This window comes from Larimichthys crocea, chromosome I (genome assembly GCF_000972845.2).
Source record: "Larimichthys crocea isolate SSNF chromosome I, L_crocea_2.0, whole genome shotgun sequence".
In the NCBI taxonomy this organism is placed as follows: Eukaryota; Metazoa; Chordata; class Actinopteri; family Sciaenidae; genus Larimichthys; species Larimichthys crocea.
In genome coordinates, this window is record NC_040011.1 from 35,073,016 (window position 1) to 35,090,971 (window position 17,956).

The 17,956-nt window shown below is 41.6% G+C and overlaps 2 protein-coding genes across 25 annotated transcripts in view; both read right to left on the reverse strand.

Moving 5' to 3' along the window:
* The window catches only part of LOC104937910 (protocadherin alpha-C2), a 203,919-nt gene that overhangs the window by 81,358 nt on the left and 104,605 nt on the right, over positions 1-17,956 (reverse strand). The window contains exon 1 of one of the 24 annotated variants that reach the window (XM_027278086.1): positions 14,639-17,175. The exons of 20 other annotated variants lie outside the window; for them this stretch is intronic. In XM_027278086.1, coding sequence (XP_027133887.1) covers positions 14,639-17,029 — 2,391 coding nt within the window. In that variant the 5' untranslated portion in view covers positions 17,030-17,175. Of the gene's footprint in view, positions 1-1,144; positions 3,851-7,732; positions 10,287-11,212; positions 13,702-14,638; positions 17,176-17,956 lie in introns of those variants that run through there. 3 more of the 24 variants (XM_027278114.1, XM_027278082.1, XM_027278077.1) reach the window with 3 other exon arrangements.
* LOC109138884 (protocadherin alpha-8-like) lies at positions 4,276-7,391 on the reverse strand. Its single transcript, XM_019260539.2, has one exon. It carries the CDS (start codon positions 6,892-6,894, stop codon positions 4,498-4,500), a length of 2,397 nt encoding a protein of 798 aa, XP_019116084.2. The 5' UTR covers positions 6,895-7,391; the 3' UTR covers positions 4,276-4,497.

Below are 17,956 nucleotides of genomic sequence, written 5' to 3' on the forward strand. Positions count from 1 at the left end.
GATCCGGCAACGATCTGAAACATGCGGGACTCCAAATCCTGGACATTGATGTTCAGATCTTTAGCGATATTTCCGACAACAGTCCCCAGATTAACCTCCTCTGAGACGGAGTAAGAGAGCTGCCCAGACACCGCTTTCCAGTAACAACCCAGCAGCACGACCAAGAGATATATCCACACGGAGCTCGTTCTGCTCGGTAAATGCATTATTCCATACATCGAGAAGGAGCTTGCACACATGTCCGGGTAATACGTTCCAACAACCGCGAGGTTAATATCAAGGAAGAAAAATTTCAACCAAATATTTCGACATTTTCACGACCAAACAAGACTACCGTCTTTGTCGTCCGACCTCTCTTTGTAACAAAGCCCACAGATACATCATCTGCTGAATCTGGGAGGAGCCGCGAGCAACCAAAGATAACGTTTAAATGTGATGGTCTACAGTGTCCCCATGTGGACAAAACTGATACCTGCATCTTACATCAAATATAGTAGGAAACATTCTTCATTTTCCTTATACATTAATTAATTGCACATGTAAACATGTCAAGAACTTGAGCCCACGAATTACTAAATGTCACATGATGTGTCTAGTGTTTATTTAATTTATAGCCTCTTTTCGAAATTAAAACAATGTTCAAGCAAAGCCTTATGAGTGACAATTTATTGGCGTGGACATACATTCACACACTGACTTTTTTCTGAAAAGCAAGTCGAACCTCAAAACAAAATCAAAAGTAATTTTGAACAACAATTTATATATTTCTTAAAATGTCTTCACCTGGCATTGCTACGTATATGTGGGAAACAGTTTACACCTCAGCCATGTTTCATTTAGCAACATCTTCATGATGTTTCAAGCAAGTTTAAAACGCTCAGTTCAGCACCACGGAGAGCGACCCTATTAGGACAAGGTACAGGCAAGCTACAGTTTCCAATATCTAACTACATAGTCAGTGACATTAAATTATTTTACATCCTATTCTTTCCACATTGAATTAAATGGAGAGTCAGTATAAATACAATTACGGCTTCTTGACACTGCACAACACACAGCTATTTAATGACGTAAATAAAGCCGCACATTATAGTAACTAATTGTATTCCAACAAAAGGTTTACTTGTTAGAACTATTCTCTTACCTTTTCTTTGTTTGGCAAAGTCTGAGTCCGTGTAAAAGTGTCTCCTCCGTTAATACTGATGAGCTCAGCATCTACAGGTGGAAACGGGGCGGGGAAAACCACTACGTCACTCTTCAGCGTGTCTGAGCTGAAACACACGTCATACTGCTGAGTAGCTTTAGAATAAGACCAGCTCCCGTCAGGGTGGGTGGTGATCATGGGGGCGCTGTACCTGCTGAAATCGCCGTCTGTCCTGTGGCATTTGACAGCTATTAAACTGATGAGGCTCAGCAGAAAGATCACTGACACCGACACAATGGCGATCAGCAGATACAGGTTTAAATCAGAGAAGCTCTCCTCCTTTATGGGCACACGTCTGAAATTAGTCTGGATGTCAGCTGTGCTTTCAACCACCATCACATCAATAGACACAGTAGCTGACAGGGAGGGTTCTCCACTATCAGAAACCAACACCACCAAGGGGTGAGCTTTCAGGTCATTGTCACTCATTCTCCTCTTAGTCCTGATTTCTCCGGTGCTGGTTCCGATCCGGAAGAGGTTGTTTCCTTTGGGTTCAGACAGGCGATAAGAAAGCAGCGCATTGTATCCAGAGTCTGCGTCTACAGCCCTGATCTTTGCCACAAAGTATCCCGCTTCAGCAGAATAGGGGATGCTCTCACTGTTAACGGAGCCGTGCTCAGAATAAGGCGCGAGAATTGTTGGATTATTGTCATTTTCATCCAGAATTAAAACGTTCACAGTCACGTTGCTGCTGAGCGGAGGAACACCAGAGTCTGTGGCCTGAACTTTAAACTGAAACGTTTTTAACTCCTCATAGTTAAAAGACTGCAGGCTGATTATGTCTCCTGTCTCTGAGTTGATGTTCACCATTGTAGATAACGGTAATGAGTTAGCATCACTGTTTAAAAATGAATAGCTCACGTGACCATTTTGATCGACGTCAGCATCAATTGCTGAAACAGTTTTTATAACTGCCCCTACTGGACTGTTTTCTTTCACATAGACATTGATGATGTTTTCTGTGAATAGAGGTTTGTTATCATTCACATCTGACACGTGGACATTAATAACGCTCGTGCTGGAGAGAGGTGGGCTGCCCTCATCAGTAGCAGTGATGCTGACGTTGTATTGAGGTGCGCTCTCTCTGTCAAGAGGACCGTCCACCACCAACGAATAGTAATTTTTATAGTTTGACTCCAATTTAAAAGGAACATTATTAGAAATTTTACAGTTCACCATCCCGTTTTTCCCTCTGTCCTTATCCAATACTGAAACAAGTGCAATTGCTTTGCCAATGGACGCGTCCTCTTTCACTGTGTTTAACAGTGACGTAATTGAAATTTCAGGGGCATTGTCATTAACATCTAAAACTTCCATCAATAATTTGGCATGTGAAGTCATTGGAAAAACTGCACCATCACTGGCTTGAACTCGAATCTCAAAAGCATTATTTTCTTCAAAGTCAATGTTCTTTTTATTTGTAACGGTTCCAGTTTTTTCATCAATAGCAAATAGATCAGTTTGTTTTCCTCGGCCTACTTCACTGAAGGAATAGGAAACTTGTCCATTTGCGCCTGCGTCTAAATCAGTCGCATTTAGTGTAATTATTGATGTACCTATCTTAGCGTTCTCATACACAGTGGCTTTGTACAGCGTTTGACTGAAAATTGGAGAATTATCATTAATATCCAACACATTGACTATTATTGTCATACTGCCTGTTTTAGCAGGTGTTCCTCCATCAATAGCAGTCAGTATCAGTCTGACAACAGACTGTTTTTCTCTGTCTAAAACTTTCTGAAGGAGCAATTCGACGGTTGCACTCTCTCCTTTATGTGTATCGAGAGAGAAGTATTCATTTTGGCTCAGTTTGTAGGTGTTTACGGCATTTTTACCGACGTCTGCATCATGAGCTGGATGCAGAGGAAATTTTGCTCCTGCTGCTGTGATTTCAGTAATGTTTAGTACCTGTGAAGTGCTGAGAAATGATGGAGAATTGTCATTCACATCTAATATGTTAATTTCAATCCGGTACAGTTTTAATGGATTATCAATAACTGCTTCTACACTAAGGGAACATTTTGGCTCGTCGCCGCAGAGTTCTTCTCGATCTATTCTCTCATTGACGTACAGGACACCAGTCTTTAGGTTTACCTCGAAATATTTTCTCTTTGATCCGGCAACGATCTGAAACATGCGGGACTCCAAATCCTGGACATTGATGTTCAGATCTTTAGCGATATTTCCGACAACAGTCCCCAGATTAACCTCCTCTGAGACGGAGTAAGAGAGCTGCCCAGACACCGCTTCCCAGTAACAACCCAGCAGCACGAACAAGAGATATATCCACACGGAGCTCGTTCTGCTCGGTAAATGCATTATTCCATACATCGAGAAGGAGCTTGCACACAAGTCCGGGTAATACGTTCCAACAACCGCGAGATTAATATAAAGGAAGAAAAGTTCCAACCAAATATTTCGACATTTTCACGACAAAACAAGACTACCGTCTTTGTCGTCCGACCTCTCTTTGTAACAAAGCCCACAGATACATCATCCGCTGAATCTGGGAGGAGCCGCGAGCAATAAAAGATAACGTTTAAATGTGATGGTCTACAGTGTCCCCATGTGGACAAAACTGATACCTACATCTTACATCAAACATAGTAGGAAACATTCTTCATTTTCCCTACACATCAATTAATCGCACATATCAAAATGACAAATAAGAAGAAAAAAAATGACTTCAGCCCAGCAATGATTAAAATTCACATTATGTGACTAGCGTCCTTTTAAATATAGCCTCTTTTCGAAAATAAAACAATGTTCAAGCCAATTCCTATTAGTGACAGCTTCTGGGGGTGGACATACATGCACAAAGTGGGGTTTTTTCTGAAAAACAAGTCGTACCTTAAAACAAAATCGAAAGCAATCTTGGACAACAAATTAGATATTTCTCAAAATGTTTTCACCTGGCATTGCCACATATATGTGGGAAACGATTTAAAACAGTTTACACCTCAACCATGTTTTATTTTGCAACATCTTCTGGATGTTTCAAGCAGGTTTAAAACGCTGAGTTCAACACCACGGAGAGCGACCCTGTTAGGTCAAAAAATGACTGAAGAAATGAACAGCAAGCTGCAGTTTACAATATCTAACTACAAAGTCAGTCACATTAAATTATTTTACATCATATTCTTTTCACGTTAAATGGAATGGAGAGTCAGTATAAATACAATTACGTCTTCTTGACACTGCACAACACACAGCTATTTAATGACGTAAATAAAGCTGTGCTTTATCTTAACTAATTGTATTTCGACAAAACGTGCAAGAAGTACTTGTTAGAACTATTCTCTTACCTTTTCTTTATTTGGCAAAGTCTGAGTCCGTGTAAAAGTGTCTCCTCCGTTAATACTGATGAGTTCAGCATCTACAGGCGGAAACGGTGCGGGGAAAACCACTACGTCACTCTTCAGCGTGTCTGAGCTGAAACACACGTCATACTGCTGAGTAGCTTTAGAGTAAGACCAGCTCCCGTCAGGGTGGGTGGTGATCATGGGGGCGCTGTACCTGCTGAAATCGCCGTCTGTCCTGTGGCATTTGACAGCTATTAAACTGATGAGGCTCAGCAGAAAGATCACTGACACCGACACAATGCCGATCAGCAGATACAGGTTTAAATCAGAGAAGCTCTCCTCCTTTATGGGCACACGTCTGAAATTAGTCTGGATGTCAGCTGTGCTTTCAACCACCATCACATCAATAGACACAGTAGCTGACAGAGAGGGTTCTCCACTATCAGAAACCAACACGACCAAGGGGTGAGCTTTCAGGTCATTGTCACTCATTCTCCTCTTAGTCCTGATTTCTCCGGTGCTGGTTCCGATCCGGAAGAGGTTGTTTCCTTTAGGCTCGGACAGGTGATAAGAAAGCAGCGCATTGTATCCAGAGTCTGCGTCTACAGCCCTGATCTTTGCCACAAAGTATCCCGCTTCAGCAGAATAAGGGATGCTCTCACTGTTAACGGAGCCGTGCTCAGAATAAGGCGCGAGAATTGTTGGATTATTGTCATTTTCATCCAGAATTAAAACGTTCACAGTCACGTTGCTGCTGAGCGGAGGAACACCAGAGTCTGTGGCCTGAACTTTAAACTGAAACGTTTTTAACTCCTCGTAGTTAAAAGATTGCAGGGTGATTATATCTCCTGTCTCTGAGTTGATATTCAGCATTGTAGATAGCGGGACTGAGTTAGTGTTACTTTCTAAAAAAGAATAACTCGCCTGGCCATTTTCATTTGCGTCAGCATCCATTGCGGATACTCTCTTGATAACTGTTCCTACTGGGCTGTTCTCCTTTACATAAATGTTAATGTCTGGCGATGAGAAGCGAGGTGCATTGTCATTTACATCGGAAACGTGAATAGTAATAATATTGGTGCTGGAGAGAGAAGGGTTGCCTCCATCACTTGCTAGTATGGTGACATTATATTGAGAGATGGTTTCTCGGTCTAGGGACCCATCAACTACTAACGAATAATAGTTTTTGTAGTTTGTGTCCAATTTAAATGGACTTTTATCATCTATCGTACAATGTACTTCGCCATTCTTCCCTCCGTCTCTGTCCAGTACAGAGACTAGTGCTATAGCAGTACCTACTTTAGCGTCCTCCTTCACTGTGTTCAGTAATGACGTCACAGTGATCTCAGGAGCATTGTCGTTCAGGTCCACCACTTCTACCAGCACCTTACAATGAGCAGACATCGGAGGCTGGCCTTTGTCACTGGCCTGTGCACGTATCTCAAACGCAGGGTGTTCTTCAAAGTCCACATTTCCTTCAACTGTCAGTGTGCCCGTGTTTGGGTCGATTCTAAAAATCTGCAATATATGATCCTGCTCCTTTGTGCTAAGTGTGTATACGATTTCTTTGTTTGTTCCTTCGTCTGCGTCTGTAGCATTTAAAGTCAATAGAGTGGTGCCGATTGGCACGTTTTCAAACACACGAGTTTTGTACAAGGACTGCGCGAACACTGGCGTGTTATCATTATTGTCTAAAACATTGATTACAATATCTGAAGTACCAGACTTTGGTGGACTTCCATCATCTAACGCTGTTAAAGTAAGCGTGACCAGCGACTCTTTCTCTCTGTCTAACGCTTTCTGTAACACTAACTCAGTAGAAATACTCTCTCCCGCCTTGCTTACTGCTAATAAAAAATGTTCATTGGAGCTGAGCTTGTATGTGTTTATGCCATTCTTCCCTACATCTGCATCGTAAGCTTGCAGGAGAGGAAATTTTATCCCGGGTAAGGTGCTTTCTGCTATGTCTATGCTTTGTGACTTTGCAATGAAATACGGGAAATTATCGTTGACATCGAGAATATTAATTTCTATTCGGTAGAGCTTTAGAGGATCATTTATAACAGCCTCGACGTTAACAGTACATTTTAGTGCTTTCACGCAGAGCTCCTCTCTGTCTATTTTCTCACTAACGTAGAGGATACCAGTCTTCGTATTTACCTCGAAATACTTTTTCTTTGATCCAGCAACAAGCCTGAACATGCGGGATTCCAAATCCTGCACGTTTAAGTGCAAATCCTTCGCGATATTTCCAACAAATGTCCCCAAATTCACCTCCTCCGAGACGGAGTAAGAGAGCTGCCCAGACGCTGCATCCCAGAAATAATCCAGTATCAGAAGCATTAAATGTATCCAGACAGAACACTTACTACTCGGTAAAGGCATCATTCCTTCTGTCGTAGACAATGCAGATATTCAAAGCTGCCAGTTGTTATAAAACAATCGCGACAAAGACGGTATATTTATCATCTATGTTGTTTCTTTTCAGTCGAGACCAGAAAGGCGGCTGTCGCACTGTGCCCTCTCCTCGTATGTCTCTTTGTTACAAAGCTCCGTGAACTGTCTCTAGGAGGGGCGTTAAATACGAAAACAGAAGTCTTCGTGTTATGGTCTACACTGTCGCCTTGTGGTCATTTGAAATATCTACAGTGAGAGCTCCGACTAAAGCGACTTCAGCCATAGTACTCTGTCATAGTATATTTGATACAAAGTGTCCGTAAACTGTCTTTAAATCAAAAGAAAACATCAAAGGTTGCAGTTTATTACAGGGTCATGTAAGTAAGTGATCTTCATTTCAGCACCATGGACAGCACCACAAGCCATCAGACTTGGTTTGTGGTTGACGCAAAATAGCTGAACAGAATAAATGCTCAGTAAGATACACTCAAATGAAAAAAAAAAAAACTGTAGACTTAAGGGTTGATGTCCAAATAGTAATAGTCAAGTCAAGTCAAATGTTTGTAGTCCAAATTTTATGTATGTAGGTGTTCTGAGTATTGACGAAAGTCTTACGCCTGACTGATAACAGCAATGTTTTATCTTAAAGGATAGATGCAGTGCACACAACACATCTTAGACATTTGTTTGCAGTCGTAAAGAGACAAGCCCATTCACACCTGAGTTACTTTTTTTTTGCCCCTAAACACTTGTAAATAGTGGCTTGTGGCATGAACCTGAGACCTTATAATACTGTAGAAGCAATTGGAAGAAGCTTTTTTGGACTTACCTTTTCTTTGCTGGGTAAAGTCTGAGTTCTGGTAAAAGTGTCTCCTCCGTTAATACTGATGAGCTCAGCATCTACAGGTGGAAACGGTGCGGGGAAAACCACTACGTCACTCTTCAGTGTGTCTGAGCTGAAGCACACGTCATACTGCTGAGTAGCTTTAGAGTAAGACCAGCTCCCGTCAGGGTGGGTGGTGATCATGGGGGCGCTGTACCTGCTGAAATCGCCGTCTGTCCTGTGGCATTTGACAGCTATTAAACTAATGAGGCTCAGCAGAAAGATCACTGACACCGACACAATGGCGATCAGCAGATACAGGTTTAAATCAGAGAAGCTCTCCTCCTTTACGGGCACACGTCTGAAATTAGTCTGGATGTCAGCTGTGCTTTCAACCACCATCACATCAATAGACACAGTAGCTGACAGGGAGGGTTCTCCACTATCAGAAACCAACACCACCAAGGGGTGAGCTTTCAGGTCATTGTCACTCATTCTCCTCTTAGTCCTGATTTCTCCGGTGCTGGTTCCGATCCGGAAGAGGTTGTTTCCTTTAGGTTCAGACAGGTAATAAGAAAGCAGCGCATTGTATCCAGAGTCTGCGTCTACAGCCCTGATCTTTGCCACAAAGTATCCCGCTTCAGCAGAATAGGGGATGCTCTCACTGTTCACGGAGCCGTGCTCAGAATAAGGCGCGAGAATTGTTGGATTATTGTCATTTTCATCCAGAATTAAAACGTTCACAGTCACGTTGCTGCTGAGCGGAGGAACACCAGAGTCTGTGGCCTGAACTTTAAACTGAAACGTTTTTAGCTCCTCATAGTTAAAACACTGCAGGCTGATTATGTCTCCAGTCTCTGAGTTGATGTTCACCATTGTAGATAACGGTAATGAGTTAGCATCACTGTTTAAAAATGAATAGCTCACGTGACCATTTTGATCGACGTCAGCATCAATTGCTGAAACCGTTTTTATAACTGCCCCTACTGGACTGTTTTCTTTCACATAGACATTGATGATGTTTTCTGTGAATAGAGGTTTGTTATCATTCACATCTGACACGTGAACATTAATAACGCTCGTGCTGGAGAGAGGTGGGCTGCCCTCATCAGTAGCAGTGATGCTGACGTTGTATTGAGGTGCGCTCTCTCTGTCAAGAGGACCGTCCACCACCAACGAATAGTAATTTTTATAGTTTGACTCCAATTTAAAAGGAACATTATTAGAAATTTTACAGTTCACCATCCCGTTTTTCCCTCCGTCCTTATCCAATACTGAAACAAGTGCAATTGCTTTGCCAATGGACGCGTCCTCTTTCACTGTGTTTAACAGTGACGTAATTGAAATTTCAGGGGCATTGTCATTAACATCCAAAACTTCAATCAATAATTTGGCATGTGAAGTCATTGGAGATAAGGCTCCGTCACTGGCTTGAACTCGAATCTCAAAAGCATTATTTTCTTCAAAGTCGATATTCTTTTTGTTTGTAACAGTCCCAGTTTTTTCATCAATAGCAAATAGATCAGTTTGTTTCCCTCGGCCTACTTCACTGAATGAATAGGAAACTTGTCCATTTGCGCCTGCGTCTAAATCAGTAGCATTTAGTGTTATTATTGATGTACCTATCTTAGCGTTCTCATACACAGTGGCTTTGTACAGACTTTGACTGAAAGCTGGAGGATTATCATTAATATCCAACACATTAACTATTATTGTCATACTGCCTGATTTAGCAGGCGTTCCTCCATCAATGGCAGTCAATATCAATCTGACCACAGACTGTTTTTCTCTGTCTAAAACTTTCTGAAGCAATAATTCGACGGTTACACTCTCTCCTTTATGTGTAGCTAGAGAGAAGTATTCATTTTGGCTGAGCTTGTAGGTATTTACAGCATTTTTACCGACGTCTGCATCATGAGCTGGATGCAGAGGAAATTTTGCTCCTGCTGCTGTGTTCTCACTAATATTGACTACCTGTGATGTACTGAGAAATGATGGAGAATTATCATTTACATCTAAGATTATAATTTCAATTCTGTACAGTTTTAATGGATCGTTAATCACCGCTTCTATGGTGAGGGAACATTTTGGCTCGTCGCCGCAGAGTTCCTCTCGATCTATTCTCTCATTGATGTACAGGACACCAGTCTTTAGGTTTACCTCGACATATTTTTTCTTCGATCCAGCAACGATCTGAAACATGCGGGACTCCAAATCCTGGACATTGATGTTCAGATCTTTAGCGACATTTCCGACAACAGTCCCCAGGCTACTCTCCTCTGAGACGGAGTAGGATAGCTGCCCAGTCACCGCTTCCCAGTAACAATCCAGAAGCACGACAAAGAGATATATCCACACAGAGCTCGTTCTGCCCGAAAAATTCATTATTCCATACATCGAGCGAAGTCATACAGGCTTATTTGTTCAGTAACGTTGCACAAAGAACTGAAGATTAAAAAAGGACTACATGAAACGAATATGTACTGCCACACGAAATTAGTCTTCGCACTGTCCTCTCTCGTCCTCTCTCTCTTTGTTTCACTCGTCCGACAAACATCATCATCCTCTGATTCTGGGAGGAGCCCGAGCCAACAAAGAGGAAGTTCAAATGTGATGGTCTACAATGTCCTCATGTGGACACTTTTAGGAACTGCATTCTACATCATTCACATAACAATGTTACAGCTACCTCAATATTAATGTCTCCCGAAACAGTCAGCTACTTCTGAATTAAGTATTAGGTCAGTCTGTCTCAGCATTTTATTCCACAATTCATTGTTGTTCAGTAATTACCTTTCCTTTCGAAACTAACTTAGAGTTAAAATACACGTTTGAAGTTTTCTTCAAAGAGTCAAATGTTTTGGAAAAAGAAAAATGAATATACTGAAAAACTTTATTTGAATTTAAAATCCGTGAATACAAAGCTGGTCTATACAACTTAACGTGGCACAACGCCCACAATACTTTATGCTCCAGCCTTGTCTTTATTGAAATCTAAGTCCAGGTAAATACACATCCGTTTTAAAATGCAGAGCTAATTGACAACACATATTTCATCTTCACAGACATGTTGAATGCGATCTTTTGTATATTTAGTGATGCATAGGGTATGTGCAAATGTACTTATAAATGTGGTATATTTAAAAACTGTATTTCTTTGAATTTCATGACATGAGGATTACAAGCAACACAGATTCAAACCCTTGCCAACAGCACTAAGCACAGTGAACCGCACATAAAAAGAACGAATGAATAATGAAATGACAAAACCACCGACAAATACAAATCAGGTAACATTTATAAGATAGCAACCTTCTCAACTTATAATTGACATAATTTCTGTCCTCGCTCAACCGTTGTTGTAACTTTCTTGTCAGCCACAGACCACGAAAAATGTAAAATGAAACAAATACAACTGTAGCATTTTGCCTCGAATTCTCAACATAGAAACAGTGCGGTAATTAGTACTTAATGCAATCTTCTTACCTTTTCTTTATTTGGCAAAGTCTGAGTTCTGGTAAAAGTGTCTCCTCCGTTAATACTGATGAGCTCAGCATCTGCAGGTGGAAACGGTGCGGGGAAAACCACTACGTCACTCTTCAGCGTGTCTGAGCTGAAACACACGTCATACTGCTGCGTAGCTTTAGAGTAAGACCAGCTCCCGTCAGGGTGGGTGGTGATCATGGGGGCGCTGTACCTGCTGAAATCGCCGTCTGTCCTGTGGCATTTGACAGCTATTAAACTGATGAGGCTCAGCAGAAAGATCACTGACACCGACACAATGGCGATCAGCAGATACAGGTTTAAATCAGAGAAGCTCTCCTCCTTTATGGGCACACGTCTGAAATTAGTCTGGATGTCAGCTGTGCTTTCAACCACCATCACATCAATAGACACAGTAGCTGACAGGGAGGGTTCTCCACTATCAGAAACCAACACCACCAAGGGGTGAGCTTTCAGGTCATTGTCACTCATTCTCCTCTTAGTCCTGATTTCTCCGGTGCTGGTTCCGATCCGGAAGAGATTGTTTCCTTTGGGTTCAGACAGGTAATAAGAAAGCAGCGCATTGTATCCAGAGTCTGCGTCTACAGCCCTGATCTTTGCCACAAAGTATCCCGCTTCAGCAGAATAGGGGATGCTCTCACTGTTCACGGAGCCGTGCTCAGAATAAGGCGCGAGAATTGTTGGATTATTGTCATTTTCATCCAGAATTAAAACGTTCACAGTCACGTTGCTGCTGAGCGGAGGAACACCAGAGTCTGTGGCCTGAACTTTAAACTGAAACGTTTTTAACTCTTCGTAGTTAAAAGACTGCAGACTGATTATGTCTCCTGTCTCTGAGTTGATGTTTACCATAGTGGACAATAGCACTAAATTACTGTTACTTTCAATAATTGAATACCTCACCTGGGCATTCTGATCAATGTCAGCATCTGTTGCAGATACTGTTTTGAGAACAGCTCCAACTGGGCTGTTCTCTTTCAAATAAACATTGACAAAAGTCTCTGAAAAGTGAGGCGAGTTGTCATTAACATCGGATATATAAACAGTCATTTTGCTGGTGCTCGTGAGAGCTGGGATTCCCTCATCTGCAGCAGTGATGGTGACATTATAATGTGAAGCTTTCTCTCTGTCTAACTCTCCATCTACTACCAAAGAATAATAGTTTTTATAATTTGTTTCCAGTTTAAAGGGGCTGTCATTTTTAATGTCACAGTGAACAGCTCCATTTTTACCTCCATCCCTGTCTAGGACTGACACAAGTGCAACAGCAGTACCTATTTTTGCATCCTCTTTAACACTGTTAATTAATGATGTTACAGAAATTTCAGGAATATTGTCATTTAAATCCACCACCTCTATTAGTACTTTACACTGTGCTGCCATTGGAGGATAGCCTTTGTCAATAGCTTGCACACGTATCTCAAAGGCTGGATGCTCTTCAAAGTCAAGCTTTCCCTTAACTGTTAGTAACCCTGAATGCTCATCAATTTGAAATATTTCTAAAACATGGTCTTGATCTTTGCTGCCCAGTGAATATGAAATCTCTCCGTTTGGTCCATCATCAGCGTCTGTCGCTGCTACAGTTATTACTGATGTACCAAACGCTACATTTTCAGTGATACTGCTTTTATACAATGGTTTGGTAAATATCGGAACGTTATCATTGACGTCTAAGACATTGATAATTATCTGTGATGTTCCGGATTTCGGAGGTGACCCTCCATCTACAGCAGTCAGTGTTAGTTTAATAACAGCCTGTTTTTCTCGGTCTAAAGGTTTCTGGAGGACGAGCTCAGCAGACACACTGTCTCCTTTGTTGACCGACAATGAGAAATGATCATTTTGACTTAGCTTGTACGTACTGATGCCATTTTTTCCTACATCGGCATCATAAGCTGAGAGCACAAGAAATTTAGTTCCAGGTTGTCTACTTTCAGCTATTTCAATACTTTGCGAATTCGTACTGAAAGACGGATAGTTATCGTTAACATCTAGAATATTTATGTCTAAACGATAAAGCTTAAGGGGAGCATTTATGACAGCCTCTACACTCACTGTGCATTGCGTTGCCTTCGCGCAGAGCCCTTCTCTGTCTATCCTCTCACTGACAAAGAGAACACCAGTCTTTAAATTTACCTCGAAATACTGTTTCTTTGATCCGGTAACAATCTGAAACATACGAGACTCCAGCTCATCGACACTGAGGTTTAGATCCTTGGCTATATTTCCTACAGAAGTCCCCGGATTCACCTCTTCTGAAATGGAGTAGGAAAGCTGTCCGGACACCGCTTCCCAGTAACAATCCAGCAGCACAAATAAAACGTATGCCACCACAGGACTCCGGTTAACAGACGACATAATCCAACTCGACTTGAATTCAGCATAGACGAAATCCAATTGGTGTCGAGTATTGACGGAAACTGTTTGTTTTTCTTATTATTATGTCACAGTGCTGTTCATGCCCCAGCCTTCTCTCGGTGCTTCTGCGGCTCTTTGTGTCAAAGCCCAACCAGACATCATCACGCTCTTAGTCTGGGAGGGGCATCTGGATTTAAATAATCTCGTCTCTGTGTTTTATGGTCTACACTGCCCCCCTACGGCCATTTGGACTAATTACATTACAAGCCAGAGGAAAATCATTACACAAACAATTTCTGTTTAATGATTAACACAAAATTATATTTATATTTTCAACCAAACAACATGCCAAGAGTTTGCCAGGTTTCTGACTTCGGAAAATATTGAATTTACTAGTTTTGCTATCTGGTAATATGCAACGCATTGCATATATATAAATGAGGGCCAGCACAGCTGTTTGCGAATGCTATGTTTTCCGCCCTTTGCTCAAAGGCAGTCGAGGTAACCAGCCCTGTACAAGTTGATATACCTCAAATGATGTGGGCGTAAACACAGAAACTCTCAAAGGCTCATTGTTGTTACGGTCACACAAAAGGCTGAAAAATAGGTATAGAAAGTAAATTTAAAGAATAAAGAAGTCTTCTATGTCAATAATGATCTGTACGTGTAACACAGCACGGTGCGAATGATATAAAGGGGTACAAATGCTAACGGTACTTACGTTACTTAACTTTAAGTAGTATAAACTTAACCTTACTTATAAAACCATTGCAACACTATATGCTGGTCTAATCGTATTAGTTTTGGTCTCAAGTACCATTGACAGCGACAATTGCATTTGATCAGAAGAAACAAACTGTAGACGATGACGGGTACAAAACGTCACAAAATGATTTAAATAGGAGAAAATCAGTTTCACAACACATACACACAGATGTGAATGAAGTAGGAACTAATAAACGACGAAATACTTGAAGCAAGTAAGTCCAGCATTTAGTCACACGCAATATTGTTTAAATGTGTAGGACATTACAAAAGTGCTGCTCTTACCTTTTCTTTGTTGGGTAATGTCTGAGTCCGTGTAAAAGTGTCTCCTCCGTTAATACTGATGAGCTCAGCATCAGCAGGAGGAAACGGGGCGGGGAAAACCACTACGTCACTCTTCAGCGTGTCTGAGCTGAAACACACGTCATACTGCTGAGTAGCTTTAGAGTAAGACCAGCTCCCGTCAGGGTGGGTGGTGATCATGGGGGCGCTGTACCTGCTGAAATCGCCGTCTGTCCTGTGGCATTTGACAGCTATTAAACTGATGAGGCTCAGCAGAAAGATCACTGACACCGACACAATGGCGATCAGCAGATACAGGTTTAAATCAGAGAAGCTCTCCTCCTTTATGGGCACACGTCTGAAATTAGTCTGGATGTCAGCTGTGCTTTCAACCACCATCACATCAATAGACACAGTAGCTGACAGGGAGGGTTCTCCACTATCAGAAACCAACACCACCAAGGGGTGAGCTTTCAGGTCATTGTCACTCATTCTCCTCTTAGTCCTGATTTCTCCGGTGCTGGTTCCGATCCGGAAGAGGTTGTTTCCTTTGGGTTCAGACAGGTAATAAGAAAGCAGCGCATTGTATCCAGAGTCTGCGTCTACAGCCCTGATCTTTGCCACAAAGTATCCCGCTTCAGCAGAATAGGGGATGCTCTCACTGTTCACGGAGCCGTGCTCAGAATAAGGCGCGAGAATTGTTGGATTATTGTCATTTTCATCCAGAATTAAAACGTTCACAGTCACGTTGCTGCTGAGCGGAGGAACACCAGAGTCTGTGGCCTGAACTTTAAACTGAAACGTTTTTAGCTCCTCATAGTTAAAAGACTGCAGGCTGATTATGTCTCCTGTCTCTGAGTTGATGTTCACCATTGTAGATAACGGTAATGAGTTAGCATCACTGTTTAAAAATGAATAGCTCACGTGACCATTTTGATCGACGTCAGCATCAATTGCTGAAACAGTTTTTATAACTGCCCCTACTGGACTGTTTTCTTTCACATAGACATTGATGATGTTTTCTGTGAATAGAGGTTTGTTATCATTCACATCTAATACCTGGACATTAATAACGCTCGTGCTGGAGAGAGGTGGGCTGCCCTCATCAGTAGCAGTGATGCTGACGTTGTATTGAGGTGCGCTCTCTCTGTCAAGAGGACCGTCCACCACCAACGAATAGTAATTTTTATAGTTTGACTCTAATTTAAAAGGAACATTATTAGAAATTTTACAGTTCACCATCCCGTTTTTCCCTCCGTCCTTATCCAATACTGAAACAAGTGCAATGGCGGTGCCAATGGACGCGTCCTCTTTCACTGTGTTTAACAATGACGTGACTGAAATTTCAGGGGCATTGTCATTAACATCTAAAACTTCAATCAATAATTTGGCATGTGAGGTGAGAGGAGAAGAAGCTCCGTCACTGGCTTGTACTCGAATCTCAAAAGCATTATTTTCTTCAAAGTTGATATTCTTTTTATTTGTAACAGTTCCAGTTTTTTCATCAATAGCAAACAGATCAGTTTGTTTCCCTCGGCCTACTTCACTGAATGAATAGGAAACTTTTCCATTTGCGCCTGCATCTAAATCAGTAGCGTTTAGTGTTATTATTGACGTACCTATCTTAGCGTTCTCATACACAGTGGCTTTGTACAGCGTTTGACTGAAAGCTGGAGAATTATCATTAGTATCCAACACATTGACTATTATTGTCATACTACCTGATTTAGCAGGTGTTCCTCCATCAATAGCAGTCAGTATCAATCTGACAACAGACTGTTTTTCTCTGTCTAAAACTTTCTGAAGCAATAATTCGACAGTTGCACTTTCTCCTTTGTGTGTATCGAGAGAGAAGTATTCATTTTGGCTGAGTTTGTAGGTATTTACATCATTTTTACCGACGTCTGCATCATGAGCTGGATGCAGAGGAATTTTTTTCCCTACTACTGTGCTCTCCGTGATGTTCATTAACTGTGACGTTCCTAAAAATGACGGCGAATTATCATTTACATCTAGGATTGCAATTTCAATCCGGTACAGTTTTAATGGATTATTAATAACTGCTTCTACAGTAAGGGAGCATTTGGGCTCGTCACCGCAGAGTTCCTCTCGATCTATTCTCTCATTGACGTACAGGACACCAGTCTTTAGGTTTACCTCGAAATATTTTCTCTTTGATCCAGCAACGATCTGAAACATGCGGGACTCCAGATCCTGGACATTGATGTTCAGATCTTTAGCGATATTTCCGACAACCGTTCCCAGATTAACCTCCTCTGAAACAGAGTAAGAGAGCTGCCCAGACACCGCTTTACAGTAACAGCCCAGCAGCGCGAACAGGAGATATATCCACACGGAGCTCGGTCTGCTCGGTAAATGCATTATTCCATACATCGAAAAAAGGCATAGAAACAGAATCGGTCAAGAATGTCACTAAAATCAACAAATTACACAAAACAACGTTGATTTTTCGGCATATCTGTGATACAATAACAAGATAGCCGTTGCACCGTTCTCTTTCGTCGTCGTTGTCTCTTTGTTTCAATCGCCCGACAAACATCATCATCCTCTGAATCTGGGAGGAGCCGCGAGCCACCAAATATGAAGTTCAAATGTAATGGTCTACAGCGTCCTCATGTGGACAAGTAGAAGAAATACGTTCATTATCAAGGCATTGCAAATTTTGCCAGTCCATGACATTCTTCATTTCTACTTGTATATTCAGAGTCAGAACTGCCAATATAATGATTCTTATTCTTGAAATCAGCATTTTGTCTCTCGTAGTATGACCTATTTTAGAAACAGAGTCAAAACATGACGCTATTGTAGTCAGAGAATAAGCTACTGAAGATATCTACATCCAAGTACGAGTCACATCCAAGTCACATTCAAACTCCACAGACACACAAGGAAATATTGATTTAAGAAAGAAAGCATAACCAAAGAAAATAAAGAAACTTTGTCTTCAGCTCGACTCGACTGTTCAGATTCGTGTGTATGCTGATGGTATCCTGTTTGAGTTTTGCTGATTTGCTTGTGAACGTGTACGTCGCTATCCGTGTCCTGAACTGATGGCACGCTTCCCGTTGCGTGTTTGTTTTAAACGACAGAAAGGACAAAGTGCTAATTAATAAGAAAAAAACTTGTGCTCGACTCGACTGCTTAGATTCGTTGTATGCTGATGATATCCTGTTTGAGTTTTGCTGATTTGTTGTGAACGTGTACGTCGCTATCCTGTGTCCTGAACCTGGGCACGCTTCGTTGCGTGTTTTTTAAACGACAGAAAGGACAAAGTGCTAATTAATAAGAAAAAAACTTGTG